The sequence below is a fragment of the Ambystoma mexicanum genome, chromosome 4q (genome assembly GCF_040938575.1).
Source record: "Ambystoma mexicanum isolate Mex_15411 chromosome 4q, UKY_AmexF1_1, whole genome shotgun sequence".
Classification (NCBI taxonomy): domain Eukaryota; kingdom Metazoa; phylum Chordata; class Amphibia; order Caudata; family Ambystomatidae; genus Ambystoma; species Ambystoma mexicanum.
This window is the reverse complement of record NC_090928.1, coordinates 451,906,573-451,930,151: the sequence shown is the minus strand read 5'-3', so window position 1 is coordinate 451,930,151 and position 23,579 is coordinate 451,906,573. Positions and strand designations below refer to the sequence as shown.

Genomic DNA, 23,579 nt, shown 5'->3' with positions numbered 1-23,579 from the left:
GCATTCTTTTTTTACCAAAGATAGTCTCTGACTTCACTTGTCACAGAAAATTACATTACCAACTTTCTATCCACCTCCTCATCCAGGAAAGGAGGAGAGGTTGCATAGACTGGAATTATTCATTGGCTATACTGGGCCCAAATTGGGTCTTGCAGTTACTACACAAACTATATCCAGATGGATCATCCTGGCTATTGGCGAATGCTACAGGTTTAGCGGGCAAGGACCCGTTGCGGGTGTGGCTCAAGGGCACATTCCACAAAGGGCATGGCAACCTATGCTGCTCTTCAAAGAGGTGTCCAAATCAATATTAGTTCAGCGGCCACTTGGTCTATCCATACCTTCGTAAGACATTACTGCCTGGATTCATCTTCCAGTCAGGGAGGACAATTTTCAAAAGCGCTCTTTCATTCAGTCCATAATTGGATCTAAATTTTATTGGTACTCCCACCTCCAAATTATTATTGCTTTGGGAGTCTATTGTAAGATGAGGAATACGTGGGAGGACACAATCTATTTGAAGAACAAGTTACTTACCCTTGGTGAAGTTCTTTCTGTTGTATTTTCCTCCCACGTTTTCCTCATCGCCCCTCCCAGCCTACCCCGCCATATAATTTACATGTCATTTCACTTTACGCTTTCGGTGAGCCTACGGTGTAGGGTACGCCTGGTAATTCCTGTTCAGGGGGCGAAAAACAGAACTGAAGCCAACGGGCGCTGCATGCACTACTTGTACTGATGATTACATCGACCTTCAAACTGAGGCCCTCAAGAGGCATCGTATTGACGACACTGCACACAGCGCCCTGCCGATCTTTTTCCGAAGAAGCTTGAGATAATTATCATACGATGAGAAGTACGTGGGAGGAACATCCATCCAAAGAACGTTACCAGGGGTGAGTAACTTGTTCTCCTCTAAACCATTCACTGTTCTCAGTCATAATGCCCCCATCCAATGACAGTCCTCACCCTTAGCCCTGCCTCTGGCTGCCATCTTCAAATTTTTACTGCACGTTTCAGTGTTGGGAGTCCTCGAGTTGCTCTCAGAGCTAATTGTACGTTTTTTCCACTTTTTTTGCGCGGAAATGTTGGATTTGTTGCCACCTGAGCCCGTGTGCTCTTTCCTCATCGGCTGGCAACGGAGATCTGTTATCTGTGAAGTTGTGCGCCCATCAAGTGCGACGGTTTGTTGGAGTTTATGGAAGGCCATCTTGGGCCTACTTCGCGCTCTCCGGCCATGACTGAGGAGAAAAAGGAGGAAGGACCCTCTTTAGGCCCTGCACCAAATGTGGGCTACGGAACGTCTTTGTGGAGGACAAGCAGCTAAAATGTCTTCACTGCCTGCACCCAGACCACGAGGATGGGTGCGAGATATGCCTAGGCTTCTCAAAGACCAAGAAAGACTGGCATAGCAGGCTGGTGGCATGGCTCAATTTGAACAAGTCCTCTGCCCCGTGCTCGGAGCAGGGCCCTGCCTCGCCCAGGACCAGCCGGTCCGAAGAGCGTTCTCCCTATGGGAAGAGATCAAAGTCCTTTGTCGCCCCATCAGTGGGGGTCCAAGATGAGGCCAAGAACCACAACGCCAATTCCACTGATGCGGGTCCCAGGTTGAATAGGCCACGATCACCATCACCCTCCACCTCCATAGCCAGCCTGTCATCAAGCTCCTCAGAGGAAGATGTCCACCCGGCCACGTAATGGGATAAATCAGAAAACCCTAGGCCGTAGGAAGAAAATGCAGCGCAGCCTAAGCCGTCTCAACCGGCGCAGCCAAAGTTATTGACCTTCTCCAGCATGGGGTCTGGCATGGATTCACATGCTCATGAATATTCCCCGTCGTCAGGCTGGGAATCCTCGGTAAAGAAAAAACCAGTATCAGTTTCGTTTCTGATCTGTCTTTCGTAGTAATAACCAATCACTGGTCTCTGCGTCATACTGACCACAGCCAATGACTGCCCTCTACCTAAGCACCGCCTCTGGCAGCCATCTTCAGATTTTTACCGCACGTTCATGTGTTGGGATCCTCGTGCTATTGCTCTCGAGCGTTAGTGCTATTTTTTCGCGCTTTTTACAAAAAACTTCGATTCTTTCGGTCAAAAGAGCCTCAAGCTCCACCGATTCTACATCCGATCAACGGGGACCCGTGTCGGATTCATCTGTGCCCCTCAAGGGTGAAGATTTCGTCGAGCTACACTTCGGAGGACTCCAAAAGCTTCTCAGGCCCGGTCTCGGAGATGGCCCAGGAGAAGGGAAGCTCGACGCCCGGAAAGCTGTTCAGGGTCTGCCCTGGATGCCAGCTGCAGAACGTCTTCAAGGAGGACGAACACTCTTTCTGCCTTTACTGCCTTCATGAGGACAAGACGCACGTGGAGAAGGACTGTGCGTTTTGCGGCAACATGTCGGAACGGACCATGAAGGACCGCCATCAACGTCTCGCCAACTGGCTGGAGGGTAAGAGCCCGTCTGGCGAGAAGAAGAAGAAATCCGAGCGGTCTTCTAAGACCTTTGAGGGCGCCCCGGCGACGGGGGCCCAACATAAGGCCAAGCACCGCGAGTCCGCTGGCACCGGGAGCGCCGAACGGTCGGGCTCTACGGGCGCCAGGCAGGGCGCACCCTCCCCGGCACCATCAACCACGAGCCAACGCTCTGGGTCGGGTAAGAGGAAGGCCGAGCACCCGGCGAAGCTCCTGGAGAGGCCCCGGTCGAGCTCTAAGGCAGAGGAGGAGCGTGGCAGTGCCCCCTCCCTCAAGGATAAGGCGGTGAGCGCACCTAAGGTGGTGAAGGCCTTGATCCATCCGACCAAGCCCTCTATCGAAACGGTCGCGGCGGCCCTGGCTCAGCCTGTGGTGGCTGCACCAGTGGTGGCGACCTCAGGGCCCAGAATCTCCCTGCCTCCTCGGAGGGAGTCTTCCTTTGTGCCCATCGATAGGACCCCCGTGAAACCCCCCGTGGGGAAGAAGAAGGGGGGGCAGGGCGTCGTCGTAGAGTCTGCCTCAACCTCAGAAGAGGAGCTGATCGAGGTCTTAAGCCACGGCCTAGGCGTGGAAGAAGGCCAGCCCATCGGAATGGACCCCGACGCAGGTGACGACGACGACATCGTCGAGGATACCGACGGGGCCCCTGCTCGCCCGTCGGATTCCCCTCTGCCAGCGCCGCAAGACAACTCGGCGGCCATTTTGTTGGCCATACAGTCCTTATGCTCTGAGATAAGGACGAGGCTACCGTTACCGACGGAGGAACCTCTCCCGTCGGGGGATCCAGAACCGGGACCTTCTGGTGTTCCCCCTACCAAGAAAAGAAGGATCCATCCACCACCTCCTTTTCAACCGTCGCGCCCCTTCCAGCCCTCCTCCCCGTCCACCCGAGGGGATGATACGGGGACTGACACGGCAGCGACGGGTACGGACGACGAGGCATACGACGAGGATTTTCCGTCGTCGCCTCCCACCAGGGCCTCTCCGCCCGACGAGATCGGATCTTTCCACTCCATGATCTCCAGGGCTTCCGAGCTTTTCCAACTCTGCCCTGAGGAGAAGAAAAAGGAAGGCTTCCTTTATCAGCGGCGCGAGGCCAAGAGGAAGACGGTCCTCGCAGTGCCTCTGTTGGACGACATTTGGGATGAGGGCCTTTCCCTCCTCAAGAACCCTTCCACGACGCCAGCTAGAAGAGACCGGTACGAGAAAAAGTACCGGGTCCCGGACACGGCCCCCCTATGCCTCCGGGCGCAGCCTACCCCGGACTCCGTCGTCTCCGCGGCAGCCAGGAAGAAAGCGGGGGGGGGGTGCGGCCTCCACATCGACTTCCCCGCCGGACGGCGAGGGAAAGAAATTGGATACTATGGGGCGTAGAGTCATCTCGTCGGCAGCGACGACGATTAAAGCGGCCAACGCCTTGGCTATCGTGGCCCGCTACGACAGGGAGCTCTGGTACAAGATGGCTCCCCTGCTGGATTTTCTGCCGGACGACAAGAGGGCGGAGGCCCTTGAGATCCTGCAGGAAGGTGAGGTGGCCTCGGACCACGCCATCACCGTGGCGACGGACATCGCCGACACTGGGTTCCGCCAGCTGGGCAACGGCGTTTGCCTTCAACGTCGTGGATGGCTCAAAGCTACGGACTTCCGGCAGGACGTCCAGACCAGAGTCCTGGACATGCCCTTCGACGGGAACAACCTGTTTGGGAAGACAGTGGACGATTCCCTTCAGGCCATCAAGGTGGATACGGAGACGGCCCGGGCCCTTGGAGTCCTGCAACGACGGACGCCCTTTCGGAGCGGCGGAGGCAAGGGCGCCTCCAAAGGTTCCGGCGGCGGTTTCGCTTCCTACCGCCAAGCGGCCCGCTCGTCATCGCAAGAGGCCTACAGAGGACGAGGCAAGTCTAGCGGACCCCGCCGTCGTCGCCATGGAGGTCATGGCGGCAAGGCCGCGTCCAAGCAGGATTGAACCGGCCGTGGGGTCGGGCCCCCACCGAAGCACCCCGGTGGGAGGCCGGCTGGCGGGCTTCGTCAGCGTGTGGGAGTCCATCTCCACCGACCGTTGGGTGCTGGACGCCCTGGCCCGGGGCCACGCGCTCGAGTTTCAAAGAAGGTGCCCGCGCGTCCCCCCCTTGGCCAGGAAAGAACTTCACGTCCCTCAACTTCTCCTGGAGGTAAAGGCGATGCTCAGAAAGGGCGCCATCAAACTCGTCCCAAAGAGGCTTCGGGGCTCCGGAGTCTACTCGAGATACTTCCTCGTGAAGAAGAAGACGGGAGGATGGCGCCCCATCCTAGACCTGCGACGTCTGAACAAGTTCATCAAGGCGCAGAAGTTCCGGATGGTCACCCTCCAGCACGTCCTGGGTCAGCTGGAGGAAGGAGACTTCCTATCGTCGTTGGATTTGGAGGATGCCTACTTCCACATTCCCATCCTAAAGGGGCACCGCAAATTCCTCAGATTCGTGGTCCAAGGGCGTCATTACCAGTTCAAAGCCCTTCCCTTCGGACTACGGTCGGCACCCAGGGTATTCACCAAGTGCCTTGCACCGGTGGCGGCGCAGCTGCGCCGCGAGGGGATTCACGTCTACCCCTACCTGGACGACTGGCTCATCCGCGCCAAGACGAGGGAGCTCGCTGTGGTCCACACGGCAAGGACCGTCCAACTCCTCACGGACCTGGGATTCTCCGTGAACTACGCCAAATCCCACCTGGTGCCCGCGCAAGTCGCACTGTTTCTGGGAGCGAGGCTCGACAGTGTCCCTTCTGGCCTCCCCGTCGGAGGAGAGGACCAGGACCATCTTGGGCAAGGTGCAACGGATGTTGGTGGCCGACGCGGCCAAAGTGAGGTCCATCAAGTCCCTCCTCGGGATGATGTCTTCCTGCATCTACCTCATTCCCATGTGCAGGCTCCGGATGCGCCCGTTGCAAGAATTCCTGGATGCGCGCTGGATCCAGACGACGGGCAGCTTCGAGGAAAGGATCAAGCTCGACGAGAGTTTCCGACGAGCGATACGGTGGTGGGGCACCCGCGCGCATCTGACGGCGGGCATGGACTTGCAGACCCCAGCCCACCAGGAGACTGTGACCACGGATGCCTCCCTGGAAGGGTGGGGAGCGCACACCGAAAATCTGCACGCAAGGGGACTCTGGCTCCCGACGGAGAAGTCCCTACATATCAACGTCCTGGAGCTCCGTGCAGTGTTTTGGGCCCTCAGGTCCTTCCTTCCGTCCCTCAAGGGCAAGGTGGTGAGGATCTTCACCGACAACACCACCACCATGTTTTACATCAGGAAACAGGGCGGAACCAGGTCCCCGGCGCTGTCCAAGGAGGCGCAGGACCTGTGGCATTGGGCCGTCGCCCAAGGGTTTTTTCTGGTGCCGTTTCATCTGGCAGGGATAAAAAACACCATCGCCGACTCACTCAGCAGGGAGCTGCGCTCGTGCCACGAGTGGGAGCTACGGCAGGATCTGGTGGATCGCCTCTTCCGACGGTGGGGCACACCCCAGATCGACCTGTTCGCGACGGCGACGAACACCAAGTGCCGGAGGTTCGCCAGCAGGTTTCCCCAGACGAGGAGCATGGGCGATGCTTTCTCGTTCCCCTGGGAGGGCCTGTTCCTCTACGCGTTCCCTCCCTTGCCTCTGCTAATCCGGCTCATCAACCAGCTCAAGAGGTCACGGTGCAGGATGATCCTCATCGCACCTGCGTGGCCGAGGCAGATATGGTTCCCGGACCTTCTGGACTTGTCAGCGTCCCCGCCGATCAAGCTGCCGGCGGACGCGGATCTACTCTCCAGGGAAGGAGGCGCCATCCTCCACCACGACCCGAAGTCGCTGAACTTGCAGGCCTGGCTCCTGCAGCGCTAGAGTTTGGAGGATACGACATACCGGCCGATTGCAGAGAGGTTCTTGCAAAGGCCAGGGCGTCCTCGACTCTTAAATGCTACGGACACAAGTGGAAGAGGTTCTCTGTCTGGTGCCACGCACAGAAGATTAACCCTCTACGGATTACGGCTCCCCAAGTACTGCCGTACCTGCTGACGCTGGCCAAAGCTGGTCTGGCACACGCGTCCATCAAGATTCATCTTGCTGCGATCTCCCGATACACCAGAACCACGGGCCGGACGTCCTTGTGGTCTCATCGTCTGGTGAAAGAGTTCATGAAGGGACTGTTCAGATCGTTCCCGCCGGTGAAGGCTCCGGCCCCGGCGTGGGAGCTCAACGTGGTGCTGACCAAGCTCATGGGACCTCCGTTCGAGCCTCTGCACTCGGCCCCGCTGAAGTTTCTATCGTGGAAAACAGCTTTTCTTGTGGCCATCACCTCCGCACGACGAGTGGGAGAGATCCAGGCCCTTTCCTGCAAGGCCCCGTACTTGACTTTCCACGACACGAGGGTAGTGCTCAGGACGCACCCCTCCTTCATGCCCAAGGTACCGTCGGACTTCCATCTCAACGAACCCTTGGTGTTACCTGTGTTTTTCCCGTCGCCTTCGTCGCCGGCTGAGAGGACTTTGCACTCGCTGGATGTAGCTAGAGCGCTGAAGTTCTACGTGGACCGCACGAAGGGTTTTCGGAAGACGTCACAACTCTTTGTGAACTTTGGACCTGTCAATCAGGGGAAGGCTCTCTCGAAGGCTTCCATCTCCAGATGGCTCTCCGGCTGTATCATGTGCTGTCACCGGTTGGCAAACCGACCGCTGCCTGGCCGTCCGAGAGCCCATTCCACCAGAGCGATCGCAGCTACCACGGCGTTCCTATCTGGTGTGCCCCTGCTGGACATATGCAGGGCTGCTACGTGGAGGTCGACGCACACCTTCACGAAATTCTACTGCGTCGACCGGGATTCCAGGGAGGAGTCCAGGGTCGGCCAAGCAGTGCTGCGCAACCTGTTCGCCTGAGGTGAGCCTGGTGAGGAGGTAAGATGCTTAATGTTGAGTTTATGTGATGCTTAATGTTGAGCCTTTGCCACCTCCCGTGGTTGTGCATGTGTGTACTGCTATGTATTCTTTATTCATGAGCATGTGAATCCATGCCAGACCCCATGCTGGAGAAGGAACAAGTTACTTACCTGTAACTGTTGTTCTCCAGCATCGGTCTGGCATGGATTCACATGCGAACCCTCCCGCCTACCCCTCTGCGGCTCTTCACTTGGTCATACTGCCACTTCACGTGCTTCCAAATCTGAAGATGGCTGCCAGAGGCGGTGCTTAGGTAGAGGGCAGTCATTGGCTGTGGTCAGTATGACGCAGAGACCAGTGATTGGTTATTACTACGAAAGACAGATCAGAAACGAAACTGATACTGGTTTTTTCTTTACCGAGGATTCCCAGCCTGACGACGGGGAATATTCATGAGCATGTGAATCCATGCCAGACCCATGCTGGAGAACAACAGTTACAGGTAAGTAACTTGTTCCTTCGTCGACACCTGCTGTTACGACCACAGCAGCAGTAGGTGCCGACCCAACTAGGGTGGCTCCTATGGCACAAAGGGTATCCCTTCCTCCAAGGCGCTTCATGGCCGCTGAGGCAGCAGCAAAGGCTGCAAGCACGCCTGGGGCGATTAGGGGGAAAGACACTGGTACAGATCCTGGTTCAAAACCCTCAAGTAGGAAAAGGGGGTGGGCGTTGAGGAGACCAGCCCTCCAAGGTTTGCATTCAACCAATGGACATCTCATCCACGGACGACTACCAAGACGGCGGCGCAGGGCTTAGCACTCCATCTGCCCTCTGCAGCGGAGGGGCATATCCATGGACATCCTGTTGACTCTGCACACCCTGGTGATAAAGATCCAGCAAAGGTTGTCTCCAGCCTGACACCTGTGGTGCTGCAGGCCCCTGATGAGCCGCTGTGTACGAAGAGAAGGAGTCATCTGACACCTCCACATCAGCCTCCTCCACCACGTTGGGCCCCGACTCTACCAGCGGACTTGATAAACACACGGACACTGGTACGTACACGGGAACCGACGAGGACTTCGTACTAGCAGACAATCGCAGCACCTGGACACCCCTCATAGTTTTTCCAACAGACGAGGTGGGATCATGCCACTCGCTCTCCAGGGCCTCCAAGCTGTTCCAGCTGGTGCCAGAGGAAACGGAGGGCTTCTTGTATCAGCGACCAAAGGTCCAAGAGGAAAACTATCATGGCAGTGCCCTTTCTGAACTACATTTGGGAGGAAGGCACATCTCTCATGAAGAACCTATGCACAGATCCAACCAAATGAGGCAGGTAGGAGAAGAAATATAGTGTGCCGGACTGCATGCCCTAGTGCTTGAGGTCACAACCGTCGCCGGACTCTGTAGTGTCGGCTGCCGCAAGGAAACGTTTGGCTAACCAGCTTAATCCTCATTGGTTACCCTGGACTACGAGGGAAAAGATGGGCGCCATGGGGTAGAGTAATTTACACGGCGGCGTCCACAATTAAGGCGGCTAATGCTCTGGCTATCTTGGCCTGATACAACCAGGAACTTTGGTACAAGCTGGGTCCGATTCTTGATTTCCTCCCTGAAGACAAGAAAATGGAAGCTCTCGCCCTTTCTCAGGAAGGCGATGTGGTGTCGTACATGCCATTACGGTGGCAGTGGACATCGCTGACACGGGTTTCCGGCAGATAGGAAACTGAGTCTGCCTTCGTCTGCAGGGATGGTTGAAAGTCACACATTTTCGTCAGGACGTTCATGCTAACGTGCTGAACATGCCATTCGACAGAGGAAATCTGTTTGGGAAGGTGGTCAACAAATCCCTTCAAGCCATAGTCTGATACGGAGAGCACACTTCAGCAACATTGCTTGTCTTTTCGTTCCTCCACAGGAAAATCAAGCAAATCATCAAAGGGATTTGCAACCTCCCCAATCCTCCACGCAGGAAGCCTACAGAGGTCGCTCCCAGGCCTATGGTAGCAGAGGTCAGCGGTGCCTGCAGGGTGCAAGCAAGCCTGAACAGGCCAAGATGTTAGAGGGGTTCTTGGGGGGGGAGGGGGCACTCGTGCACCCTGGTGGGTGGCCCGCTGACTAGGTTTGTCAGTGAGTGGAAGATCACCACCGACAGATAGGTGCTGGACGCTCATGCCCAGGTTCACACCTTGGAGTTCCAACACAGGTGCCCATGTATTCTACTGGTTCCCCGTCAGGAGCTTCACATCCCTCAGCTCCTGGAAGAAGTGCAAGCCATGTTACGGACAGAGGTGATAGAGCTCGTTGGCCAACGACTCTGGGGCTCCAGATACTTTTTGGGAGTTGGATCCCCATCCTGCACCTGCGCAGTCTGAAAAAGTACCCAAAGTCCTTAAAATTCAGGATGCTCACGTTGTAGCATGTGCTCGGCCAACTGGAGGAAGGGGGGAAACCCGCCCCCAAGAGTGTTTACAAAATACCTTGCGCCGGTAGCGGCTCATCTGCAGGGCATACAGGTATACCCATACCTGGACGATTGGCTGATACGTGCCCGCTCTCTGGATCTGGCAGACGAGCACACAGACCGTCTGACTACTGACAGAGCTGGGATTCTCTGTAAACTATCCAAAGTCCTGCTTAACGCCATCGCTGAACGCACTGTTCCTCTGCGCCAGACTCAATACAGTGGCTTGCCTGGTATCACCCTCGGAGGAGAGGGTAGCAGCCATTCAAGGGAAGGTGCTGCGACAGACTGCCATGGTGCAGGCCATCAAGTCATTGCCGGGCATGATGTCCTGTATCTACATCGTCCGTCTCTGCAGGTTACAGATGCAACCCTTACAGGAATTCTTGGATGCATGTTGGATACAAGTGTCCGTGAGTTTTGCGGACAAGATCCCTCATCGAGGAGTGGCAGCGGCAAATAGTGGTGGAGTGGGGGGGTTGCTCCCAGATCGCCCAGGGGCTGAGATTTCAATCCCTGCCATACCAGGAGACTGTCATCATGGACGCCTCGCTGGAAGGTTGGGTGGCTCACCCCGGACGTCTACACGCCAGAGGTCTGTGGCTTCCAGAGAAAGATCTGCACTTCAACATCCTGGAGCTACGGGCAGTGTTCTGGGCCCTAAAGTCTTTCCTACCATCTCTGAAAGGCAAGGTGGCGAGGATCTTCAGGGACAACACCACCACCACCATCATCTTCTACATCAGGAAGCAAGGGGGCGCTCTATCCCTAGCGCTCTCCCAGGAAGCTCAGTACTTGTGGCACTCTGCCATCGGACAGGGGATGTTCCTCGTCCCTTTCCACCTGGTAGGCGTCAAGTACACCATTGCAGACTCCCTCCGCAGGTAACTGCGCGCCTGTCACGAGTGGGAACTTTGTCAGGATCAGGTGGACTGCCTGTTTGTCAAATGGGGCAGACCCCAGATCGATCTTTTTGCCACAGCGGCGAACTCCAAATGCCAGAAGATTACACCAACCAAGGAGTTTGGGGGACGCGTTCTCCTTCCAGTTGGAAGGTCAGTTTCCTAACACTTTACCCACTCCCTCCCCTATTTCCTCTCCTACTTGTCATCAACACTCGGACAGTGTCGATGCAAGATGATACTCCTCACCCCAGCGTGGCCGAGGCAGATTTGGTATCCGGAACTACTCAGCCCATCAACGTCACCTTTAGTCAAGTTGCCAGTGCTTCCAGATCTGCTCACCAGCGAAGGAGGTGCAATCCTTCATCACGACCCAGGATCGCTGAGTCTGAGGGCATGGCTCCTGCAGCCCTTGGTTTGGAGGTTGAGTTGCCAGCAAATGGCAGGGAAGTACTTGCCAAAGCCAGGGTGTCGTCGACTCTAGTACTACCGCCACAAGTGGAAGTGTTTTTCTATGTAGTGACGGTCGCGGAAGATTACCCCTCTAAGGGGTACGGCTCCACAGATTCTTGCATATTTGCTGTCTTTGGCAAAAGCTAGACTCTCACCCGCATTTGCCAGTAAAATAGCTCAGCGGGTTGAGCGTGTGCTGCTGCGATCGGAGCATGAGCTGCAGGTTACAGGTTCGAATCCTGGCAAGGCCAACTCAGCCTTTCATCCTTCAAAGGTCGATTGAGTACCAATTTCGGTTGGGTGATATTGTATGTAAATGTGTTCTGTAAAGCGCTTTGGATAAAGGCGCTATATAAATAACACATCATTATCATCATCCGTCAAAGTACACCTGGGGGCCATCTCACGCCACACCAGATCCCAGCCGTGGTCCCATAGACTCGAGGGGCTTTTTCCCATCTTTCCCAATGGTGAAGGCTCCTACCCCGGCATGGGAACTCAACGTGGTCCTGACGAGGTTTATGGGGGCACCTTTTGAACCTATGCATCAAGCCCCACTCAAGTTTGTCTCATGGAAATCCCCTTTCCTTGTGGCCATCACCTCTGCCAGGCGTGTGGGTGAGATCCAGACCCTATCCTGCAAGCAACTGTATCCGACTTTCCACAAATCGAGGGTGGTACTGTGTACACACCCCTCCTTCATGCCAAAGGGTCCTTCGTAATTCCACCTCAACAAGCCTTTGTGTTGCCTGTTTTCATCTCGAAACCTTTGTTGCCGGCGGAGAGGGCCTTGCATTTGCTGGACGTTGCTCGCACCTTGAAGTTCTACCTAACAAGCGTTTTCGGAAGACTTCTCAATTGTTTGAACTTTGGTACTGTGAACCATGGGAAGGCCTTATCCAAGGCTTCCATTTTAAGGTGGCTCTCCGGCTGTATCATGCATTCATCAGCTGACGAACCAGCCTCTGGCGAGCCGTGCCAGAGCCCATTCCACCAGAGCAATCGCTGTGACGACGGCGTTCCTTTCTGGTGTGCCCCTGCTTGACATCTGCAGGGCTGCAAAGTGGAGGTCCACGCATACCTTCACAAAGTTCTACTGCATCTACAGGGATTCCCGGGAGGAGTCGAGAGTCAGCCAGGCAGTGTTACGCACCCTGTTCGCTTGAGGTGAGTCTACGCCAGTGGTAAGTGTTGATTGCTTTTGTTGAGCCTTGCCACCTCCCATGGTTGTGTAGTATGGTACTGCTGTGTATTCGTTATTCATGAGCATGTGAATCTATGCCAGACCCCATGCTGAAGGTTTAAGTTACTTACCTATAACTATTGTTTTCCAGCATGGTTCTGGCATGGATTCACATGCAAACCCTCCCTCCGACCCCTCTGCGGCTCTTCTTGGTCATACTGCCACTTTAGGTGCTTACCAAATCTGAAGATGGCTGCCAGAGGCGGGGCTTAGGGAAGGGACTGTCATTGGATGGGGGCAGTATGACCCAGAGGACAGTGATTGGTTTAGAGGAGAAATAGTTTTAAAGTGAAACGTTTTTTTCTTTAACTGAGGATTCCCAGCCTGACGACAGGGAATATAACGAGCATGCAAATCCATGCCAGACCTATGCTGAAGAACAATAGTTGCAGGTAAGTAACTTAAACCTTCTTTAGAGCAGTTGTAAAAGTAACTCAAAAGTTGTAAACTTCTGAAACAAGTATGCAAACTTTAGACCAACTTGTATAACTTTAGTTAACCCCTGCCTAACCAATCATAGGAAGTCCAGCCCTATTGTAAGTGAGTCTCTGGGTCAAGGTGGGCACTGGGAACCAGTTACAAGGACTGAAGAAGGAAAGGCAGGGAAGCAGTTGACAAGGCAGTCTCTGAAGATGTCTTCAAGTTTACAAGTGAATATCAGATACGTTTCTTAGAGCACAAAGTGTTGTCCACCCAATGTAGCTCAAGGCAGGCCTATGCAAGTAACAGAACTGCAATCCTCCAAAGCACAGGAACAAAGTCGGCCTAAGATACGTATTAGGGGCTGAACAGTACCTTTTAAGTGAAGAAGCTAGTGCAGCAGGACGGTCCTCAAGGAGAGGCGACAGACTCCGTTTCGGGCCTCTTGGTCTTGGCGACTAAAGAAAAGAATTTGCAATGGATCTAATGGATGCACTCTAGCAGCTGGTCGCCTAGCAGAACATCTTCACAGAACTGTCTTGTTGGTGCCTTTTTCAAAGCTCAGTTGTGCAGTGGAGTTTTTGCCTTTTCTCTGGGAGACAGTTTCCCCTCAGCACTCTACCTAAGGTGGCGGGTGCTGATCTCACAAAATAAAATATGGGTGGGACAAAAGGGTGCACCCCTCTGTCCTGGTAACATGTGTTAACACAGCTAAAATATAAAGAAAGCTCCAGGATCTTCCAGCAACACTGCACAGAAAGTGCTGTGCTGCAATAAAATGTAGATGCCAGAAATCATAACTCCGTTAAGTCCAAAAAAAGAGGATAAAAGATTTCCCAGGGTTGAGGTAAAAGAATTTGGAAAAAGGTTGCCACTTAAGAGAATGTCAAACTCCAATACCAGGAATGGTTATGTTCTTTCCTTTCAGACCCAAGGCTAATCCAGGGGCAGGGTTTCTGGCCCTGGTTCGTTGACCAAAAGTGAGTGGAAGGGAGGTAAGAAATGGGACTTGTTCCCAATGTTCTCCCAGGGTGGACCGGCACAGGTATGCTAACTTACCTTCCCCTCCCAGATGTTCTGATGGATCGTCTGGAGTTTGCTGCTTCAGCGCTTTGTTCTGGTGAGAGGTGCCAGGGGTTGCAAAGAAAGCCAGAACCCAACGATGCAGCCCTCTTCAGGACACTTCATAGGATGGAGGAAAGAGTTCCAGCGCCTATTAGTTTGCAGGTGATGACAGGCTTCCTTCCAGTCACGCTCACAGATGCTGCTCCAGGACAAGTGTCCTAGAAGATGGCCAGCTGGAATTCAGAGAAGGCGACTTGTGGCACAAGTTGAGGAACACCAAAGCTCCAGACTTTAATGTGGAAAGGCGACTGTTCTGCCAAGGTAGCCCACAAGAGCTTTTTAGTCCACCGGGCAGTCCAGGGACGCTTCTGAAAGCCCTGAAGGGCTGGATCCTTGAGCGTGTCAAGGCTAGTTGGTCCCACTAGTCCAAGGGCTGAAGCACCACTCATCGTCTTCAGAGATCTGGTAGAGAAGCAGGGCTTCACCTACATCAGGAGTTTTCTTCGGGTCATAAACTGGCTCCTCTTCTTTGAGGAATTCTTTGCTCCTAACGTAGATCTGAACAATGGCTGCGGGAGTGATCTTATCCAAAATCTGAGCTGGAAGCAAGTCCAAGCCCACAATGGCATCAGCACCCTTCAAACAGCAAGTAGTTTTCCAATCGGGGACAACTACTGGCTTCACATCTGCCCCAGTAACCGACTTTCTGGCACCAGAGGCTCAATGGCCAATGAAAGCAGCCATTTTCCCGGGCAAGTGCATATCACTGTAAAAGGACTTTCCTGACCTGAGAAAGCAGGAAGAAGGCCAAACTACAATATGGCCAAAGAACAAGAGCAGATTTATGGCACATCCATTTTATGTCACTATCCACATTTAGTAGCCATACATGATAAACGCGAACACCAAAAATCATTCAAAAACGCTACTAATGGAACTGCTGCCACCAGTTTGTCTTTAGGCACATACAAAAGTAACAATCTCCTATGTGTTAGGAGCTAGGGTGATACAAATGTATCCCCAATGCATTGTAAGAAAAAAGTTGGTGTCAAAAAGGAAACCTAGTAGTTTCCCAGTACTTGTAATCAGAAGGAATTATCTGTTTCTCAGTAACAAAATTTGCAAAATGCCAGTGGAGTGAAGCTGAAGGCTTCACTTCCCTGTAAAAAAAAAGTCGGGACCGATTCAAAAATGAAAGAAAGATGTTTGGAGGTCAGTAGTGCTTTGGAGGGGAAGTTGCTAAAAGAGAAAAATGTGCTAACCAAGCAGGAAACCCACAATGTTGCGATTTGCCCAGTCAGGCCCAAATGCTGTAATAAGGAATTAGTACGTCTGCATCAGCATAACGACTAGACTGCTGAAACAATAACATCTAGTTTGTGGCAGGCCATGTACAACCGAGTACGCCAGGGTCCCTGTCCTTAGTGCAAGGTACCATATACGCCACTGATACGCCTCCCTGACTGGAGCCAGCAAATGTGCTTTAGTTTGCTGGCAATGAAAAAGCCTTATGTAACCAGTTTCCTTTCAGACTAGTGTTGTGCTTCCCATCTATTGCCGGCCTCTGAATGATGTCATGAGTATTCGTAGTGTAGAACGCTGTGTGGCTGCTGATCAGCTGAGTGTTTTAGGCATTACAGTTTGAGAGAGGTTAGCTGTTTGAGGGAGTGCCGCTGGATGTTCCCATCCTTCTATGCATCATGTCTTACTGCTGGGGCCTGAATTGCCTGGTGTCTGCAAGAGTTTTCTTTTGTACCTGCAGCTCCTGGACGGCCTATCTTAACCTTGCTCAACTAGGTGAACCTACAACTGCTTTTCTTCCACCGGGTCTACTTATGAGATACCTTTGCTGTGCTTGCGGGGCAACCTGCATATCAACCAGCCCAACCATAAGGATACACACTCTGCCCACTACTTGATTGTTGGCCTCCTTTGAGCGCATTCTTTTCCAGTACTCCAGCTATAGTCCTTCCAGTGTTTTTGTGCCTATGCTACCTCATGACCATTTCTCCAATGGGGTATGTGACTGTGTTCTACATGCCTGTGGGCTACTGCTGAATTCCAGCCCATGTTTATGCCATATGGTATGGCCTTGATGATGCCCTTGGTGAACAATGACATTTAAAATTAGTATTCCTGTCATCCATATTGGTTGAGGCTGCTGCCTTTGACTTAATTGCTTTTTTGGGTACTTGTATTCTTGTGGGGCCTGTAGCAATCGGATTGGCGCGCAACCTCCTCGGGGCACTGGTCTTGCATTGGTTGGCTGTCCACTGCGAGTGATTTCTGAGTGCTGGAGCTCTTTGTCAGAGTCTGCTGACAAATTATGTCCGTGTTGGGGGTTGGCGCAGTGCGCACACTGGGAACATTACTGTGCGCACCATTCTTCAGTTCCGTGGGGTGAAAGGAAACCAAGAATTAAGCATAGGGCCATGGCATCTGGTCAAAGAGGTTTCCTGTGTCGACTCTATCCTTTCATTCAGCGCTCCACAGTCTGTTTCAGTATGAGGTATCGGGAATGCTGGTGCGTATGCAATAGATCAAGCTTGTGGTTCTCAGGTAATGTGTGTGCTGTCTGCCAGAAATGCACAGAACATTTTCAGGACTACCCTTACTACTGAGGGTTTGAGATGCTGCACTGTAAAGCTGCCTTCTGAGGTGTGATGTCCTTCTTCTGGGGTGTGATGTAACCCAGTTGTTGTGGTTGCTTAAATGGGGTTTGGTGGTGAGGCTTACATTTTGAGCTTCTACCTCCTAGGTGGGGATGTAAAGATGACGACATGCTTGGATATTTGAGTATGATGGACCGTTGTGTGTCCTGTGTCATATGTGTTATTTAGGTAAGGATGCCAGTCGTTACATCTGCTTTAGCCTATTTGGAGCTAATGTACTTTGGTGTTCTAATTCAGTTTTATTTGCCTAGAGGGTTTCACCTGTGGAAGAAAGCATATTAGCCAAATATGAGATTGAGGGGTGGGGGGGGGGGCAGGGGTGGGGGGGGACTATGAATTTTGTAGCTCAAAATAATGCTTAGTTACCTATGTCCGTTTTTTCTACTTATTGTTGCTAGGGTGGTGGAACAGCAATGCTATGTATGGTCTTAGGTGTGACTAACCTTTGCCTTACTGGGTTTGTGACCTAGCAAACCATAGGCCCATGTTGATGGTGTGGCATATCCGTATTAATGGTATAAAGAGTTTGCTAGCTAGTATTGATCTGTTTAGGTCTATGTCCTTCTTATGTTGCCACCTTTTTTGTGTGTGATGCTGGACACTGTCTTAAGTAACACCTGCTTCTGAGGGATTAGCGCCTGGTGCATATAAGTAGGTGTGCCCCTTTTTGTTGAGTGAATGTAGGTGGCCCCGTGGCAGGTGGTTGGCACTCATCCGGAGAATGTTGATGGTTTTGGGGTTACAATTGAATGTGTCTGACTGGTTATTTTGCAGTAGTTGTCTTGAATTTGAGCGGATAGATGGTTTGGTGTGGTATACTTGGATGGGTTTGAATGTGGTCTCGTACATATCGGTTTTATTGCTGCTTTGGTTTGAGGGATGGCATGGGAGTTTGTTGTGTGGGGCTTGTGCTCCAGATGACTCTTGAGGACTTTCTAAGGGTCGCAATCAGTGGCTGTTACACATGGAGTGCGCTTTCTCCTGGTAGTGAACTTGTTGTGCTGCTGTGGGTTGTGGCTTGAGCGTGCCACGCACTAGGGTATTTAGATTAGGGACCTCTTTAGTTTGGTAGAGGTTTGTTGGCTGTGGGATTGTGTCCATGTCCCATGTTACTTTACCTCTTGTTCTTTTTCTGACCTTTCACAAGGTGGCAGGGGATGTTGTGCTTCCTTTCTGTCGTCCCTTCCTGAATGATGTCATGAGTCTTTTGTGTAGAATGCTGTGTGGGTGTTAATCTGAGGGTTCTATGTATGAAAGTTTGAGAAAGGCTGGCTATGTGGACATGCCAGTGCATGGTCCCTTCCTTCTATATATCTTGTCTTACTGCTGGGGCCTGACTTGCCTTTTACCTCCAACTAAGAGAATGTTTCTTTTGAACGCGTGGCACTTGGACTTCTTAGTGCATAGACTCATTTACTAGTTTAGCACCTTGCATTTTCACCAAGATGCATGTAATCGCTTATTGTCTTCTGAAATGCATACTCTGTTGATTTGTGTAACATCTGAAACCAGCAGATGACTCGTTCCAGACTATTCTGGCAACCTATAGTTCTGTCCCTTTTTCTATCCCTAAAATTCCATTAATTGGCATGATACTGGATGCCCCGAGGGTGCCTTGCTCCCCAAGAGGTTGATTGCTCCCCCTGCACCCCCAGCCCCTAAAACTGTTGGTTTGGCACTGGTTTCAGAGAGCATTGGAAAGGTAAGTGTCATGGTCCCTTGTGTTAGCCCATCTCTTAAACTGGTATAACTTGGCGTACGGTGATTTTCCAGTACCAGCATATCAATGAGTGCATTAAAAGGCAGACTAGACCCATTCCCAGAACATTTACAGAAGGTGATTGACCTCAAACAAACCTGTCTCACGCACTGGGAGTCCCTGGGTAGGCTGAGCTATGCCAAACACACCGAACGTACCCACGCTCTAGGTGACAAACCTGGTAAACTCCTAGCTTGGCTGTACAAGAGAGAAGCCCCAGAACACCCATTTGCCAAGTACTCAAACCAAATGGCTCCCTAGTGCACACCCAGACTGAAATTAATTCGGTGTTCTCTGACTTTTACAGCAATTTATAGGCCGAACCCCCGCCCGTGGATGTCTCCGACATGGAGGACATCCTGGACGACATAGATCTCCCCAGGCTAGAGCCCCATATGACGGACGCCTTGGACGAACCCATCACCCCAGATGAGGTCAAGGTAATCATTAGGTCACTCCCGACCGGTAAGTCCCCAGGTACTGATGGCCTCCCGGGGGAATTTTATAAATTGTACGAGGAGACCTTGGCCCCACTGTTGGCACAGGTGTTCAACGAAGCCTACGAGCGGGGTGCCCTCCCCGACTCCATGAGGGAGGCGGTGATTGTCCCCCTCCTGAAACCCGGGAAAGACGGATCGTACTGCGGCTCATATAGACCCCTCTCCATGTTAAATGTCGATTGCAAGATCCTAACCTCCCTGCTAGCTAGTAGACTGCGAAGGGTAATTCCCCACCTGATCCACCAGGACCAAACGGGTTACGTGCCCGGTCGCTCCATAACAGAGAACCTGCGTAGGTTGCACCATATTATGTACAGCACGGAGCAGAGGCCTCAGAAATACGCGGTGGCGTCACTAGACGCCACCAAGGCCTTTGATTCAGTGCGTTGGGAATGGCTTTATGCCACTATGGCTAAAATGGGGATAGGACCTGCCTTCCTGAAATGGACCCGGCTAGTCTACACCAACCCCACCGCTAGGGTGCGCACGAATAGGACCTTCTCAAACAAATGGGCGTTACATAGAGGCACTCGCCAGGGCTGCCCACTCTCCCCGATGCTATACATCATCGGCCCCGAACCCGTAGCCACGTACCTTAGGCAGGAATACAGAGATGGGGGTATTGTAATCGACGGAGTGACCCACCTCGTCTCTATGTATGCGGATGATACGCTATTGTTCTTACATAACCCCGAACACCTCCTGCCCTACATCTTAGAAACACTGGACGGATTCAGTAGATACACGGGTATCCGTATTAACAAAGATAAGTCCTGCCTCTACCCTCTTGCCGCCCTATATAAAGATGGCCCTGGATCCCTCCCCTCCCTAGATCTAGAATGGCAAGCGACCTCCTTTAGATACCTGGGAATCACCATACACCGGGACCCATTCACGGAACATACACTTAATACGGTGAGAGCCAAAGACACTCTAGAAAAATCTATGGAATTCTGGGGTAAGCTTCCGCTCTCGATGGCCGGTAGGGCCGGTCTACTCAAAATGGTTGCTCTCCCCCGCCTACTATATAACTTTACAAACGTTCCCTACAATATCCCCCCCTCCTTCTTTAAAAACATAAACAAACTATGCAGACGGTTCCTTTGGCAGGAGGGCAGACACAGGGTGGCGCTGGACACACTCCAAAGACCTTACGAGAGGGGAGGAGTTAAGGTCCCTAATTTTGAATTGTACTACCTGGCGAGCCAGCTAAGGCATGTGATGCGATGGATGGCCGATGAGACCTCCTCGGACACTAGGCTCCTCCAACCTGCATTACCCAACCTCCTCCTGAGGGACCTACTGTGGGCACAGGGCAGATTCATACAGCCCCTTCCATACTTAATTAGACTTGGAATAAAGCTCTGGAACAGAGCGTGCAAAACTGTGGGGCCAGCTGATCCTTTCTCACCACAAATCCCTATAGCAGCAATTATGGCTCATCAGCCATGGGGCTTTCACGAATCACGCACCCAATGGGAACCTTACGGAGTGGCCACCCTGGGAGATTTAATGCGGGATGAAGAGATCATGCCCTTTCCTGATCTTGCTGAAACTACGGGATTACCCGCTGGCCAATTTTTGCTCCATGGGGCAGTGATACACGCCATTAGGGTCAGATGGCCGGAGGCTACCACCCCCATGACGGAAAATACGGTCATAGAAACACTATTGAACACAGCCGAGGGCGGCCATGAAACCTCGCGATTGTATGAAACCCTGCTCCAGGGCACGACTAACACCGAGCTTAAATGTAGAGCAAAATGGGAAATCGAATTTGGCTTAGACTTCACGGATGCCGAATGGGAGAAAATAACCCACTACCATAAAAAAGTCTCCAGGAATGCCCGATTGCAGCTCATTCAACTGTACATCACTAACAGAGCCTACCTAACACCAGAGGCTATGTCTAAATTCAGGGGAGCCGAGGTCCAGCTGTGCCCCAAATGTAGGGAGCCGAAGGCGGGTATGACGCATATGTTCTGGGGCTGCCCGGAGATACGCCACTTCTGGACACAGGTTCGGGGGAGGGTGGCGGACGCAGACATCGAGCTAGAGGTGAACTGCCCCGCAGTATGCATCCTGGGCAGATACAAACGCAACCAAAAAAACAAACCTCTGAACAAGCTCAAAGACTTGATCTACATAACTGCGAAGAGGCGCATAGCCATGGGATGGAAGAGCCCTAGGGCCCCGCATGAGGCATTGTGGTGGGGGGACCTGACTAAATGGATAATGGCGGAGACTGGCGCGTGGGAAACGGCAATCCTTGAACAAAGGCTAGACTCCAGCGGAGAACTACAACGCTGGGTGGCCTTGACTGAGCCACTTCTGCATCCTAATAACTCTGACGATGCCTCGGATGGATCGGACTTCCCTAGCCATCAATCTGGCCTATCGTAATGGGACAATAATGTTTACTTGGTCTTGAGTTGGGGGGGTGGGGGTGGGTGGGTTACGTTACTTTCTGATTATTCGTCTGATATTCAAGTGATGTATACTTGATTCTGTTAATCTGTTAAAACCAATAAATACATTTAAAAAAAAAAAAAAATCAATGAGTGCATTAAATAAGTCCCTTGGGCAGGAGTGGGGATGGGGAAAGCAAAGGAATAACTTGACAGGCTTACTTTGTATATCTGCATGCAAAAGAACTAAAGGGCTTATATGGACTAGATTGTGCGATTAGCTCGCCCAGGTTGTTGCTTGAAATACTGTAATTTATTGGAGGTTAATACATCCGCTTATCAAAAATGGTTTAGACTGTAGGTTTCGAAGACAGTGATTTGCATTGGAGCATTACATTTTAGCAGTTTTGCATGTTTTCAATTTGAGGGCTTGAAGCCCACATTCATACTTGTGGGGGTGGAATACTTGCATCTACCATGCCTCAAAGTAAAGTTAAATACCCTTAGATGTGTTCCGCATGTACCTTGGCTATGGGCATGGAAAAGGGCAATAATTGATGCTTTAGTGTGTTCAAAATGAGTCTGATTTCAATTCATTTGTTTTTCAGGAAGGAGTATATATCGATGTGGTTCCTCGGAATCAAATTTAAGAAAATTGAAAATTCAGAAAGTGTTAATATTGATTTGACACATGACATACAGTCTTTTACAGATACAGGTAAGAGGAAAATGATTCAGCATGTTGGAACATCACTTACAGATACAGGTAAGAGGAAAATGATTCAGCATGTTGGAACATCACTTATGTTAAAAGACAACCAAAACTCTGAATTTGTCATTTTAAGTGTGCTTTGCTGGGAAATATTTCATATTGCTTTACTTGCAAAATCCTGATTCTCCAAGTTGAGGTTTACAAATGCTTTAAGAGCAAACTATTCTCAGTAATGTGACATGGAGGTGTGTTCCATCCACAAGTTGTGACTCCTACGTCTCCTCCATGTTTAAAGGCTAGTTGGCTCATTGGGACAGGACCGGAGCATGATAAAAGAGCAATATGGCACCAATGAATGTGGTTGTACCACTTCCCATGCTGGAACCCCTGTTCCTCCTATGCATACGCCTCAGATCCGAAGTCCTTTTCCCTGTCTGAAGGACGGGAGCAAGCGAGCAGCTCAATTTTTTTTTTTCCTGAATTCGCTGTATAATCTCCCTTTTATTTTGGTTGGTTGTCTTGGTAAGGCTTCAGAAGATGCATGCCCCGTTGGGGGTCTGTTCTGATTCTGACTTGCACTGCTTTTGCCCCTCTTGTTTGGAGTATGATCATTTTTGTCCCAGTGATATTTCTTTAATGGGCTTTCGCACTGTTCTTTTTTTCCCCATAATGGGAAGATTTGTTTACATCAACCACAGGAGTTCAGACTGCATATCAAATAAGCGAAGTCTGCTTTTATTTTTTCTTGTCTAGTCTGAGGACACCTGGGCAGTTATTCCAGGTTATTGAGTCCACATGGGACATGTGAGGCTTCTGGGAATGCTTCCGTTTCTCTCATAGTTTCAGAAGTGGTCATCTTTTCTGAGGCCATGAATATGGTGGACAAATCCTCTGTGAAACATGGAAAAGAGGCAGGTTTCTCTCTAACAAACTACTATGACTGCCACATCTGTGATATCCTCACTGGTGTCTTCATTGCCTTTTGACTCCAGGTACCTTGGACTTTCCACCAATCAGCAGAGTGGTGGGTATAGGCATCCATTGGTGCACTACTCAACATGGAGCAGAATTCCACCACTGTGTTGCAGCCATGCTTCGTGAACCTAAATAACCAAGAATTGCCTCCAGAACCCAATTTATTGGTATTGTCCTGTTTCCACAGCATGAAGAAAACCTACTGCATAAGCTCAGGCACATATCCATGCCTTTCATGAGGTCCTTTACAGATATTTTTCAGAATGGTTATGCCTACTCCAGCTCTAGAAGTCTCCACTTCGGTGTCTATCCAGTTGTTGGGTCAATGGCACAAACGAAACCAGTATAATTGCCACAGTAAACTGCTCCGCAGCCTCTGCCTCAACCATTGGCTTTGTCCGCTTCAACTACACCGAAGTAGCGGACTGATTAAATACTGACAGTTGTGATGAATCAAAGGTATTTGTTTGTTCTCCCCAAGGGCAGGACTCCCCCTGTGAGGCTAGGGAGGTGAACCGGCACTCTGCAAGAGCCTCCCGGGGGAATGGGGGTCGAACCAAGTGGGATCTCACCAGGAGAGACTCCCCCTTTGGGGACATGGACTCCCGTTCCTATGTGTGCCAACTTTGACTGAAGACAA

At 51.6% G+C, this 23,579-nt stretch overlaps 1 protein-coding gene across 3 annotated transcripts in view; it reads left to right on the top strand.

The window, feature by feature from the left end:
- PAPOLG (poly(A) polymerase gamma) overlaps nucleotides 1-23,579 on the top strand; it is a 1,009,150-nt gene that overhangs the window by 799,846 nt on the left and 185,725 nt on the right. For all 3 annotated transcript variants that reach the window (XM_069608036.1, XM_069608034.1, XM_069608035.1), the window contains exon 15: nucleotides 21,861-21,970. In XM_069608036.1, the coding sequence (XP_069464137.1) occupies nucleotides 21,861-21,970 (110 nt within the window). The remainder of the gene's footprint in view (nucleotides 1-21,860; nucleotides 21,971-23,579) is intronic.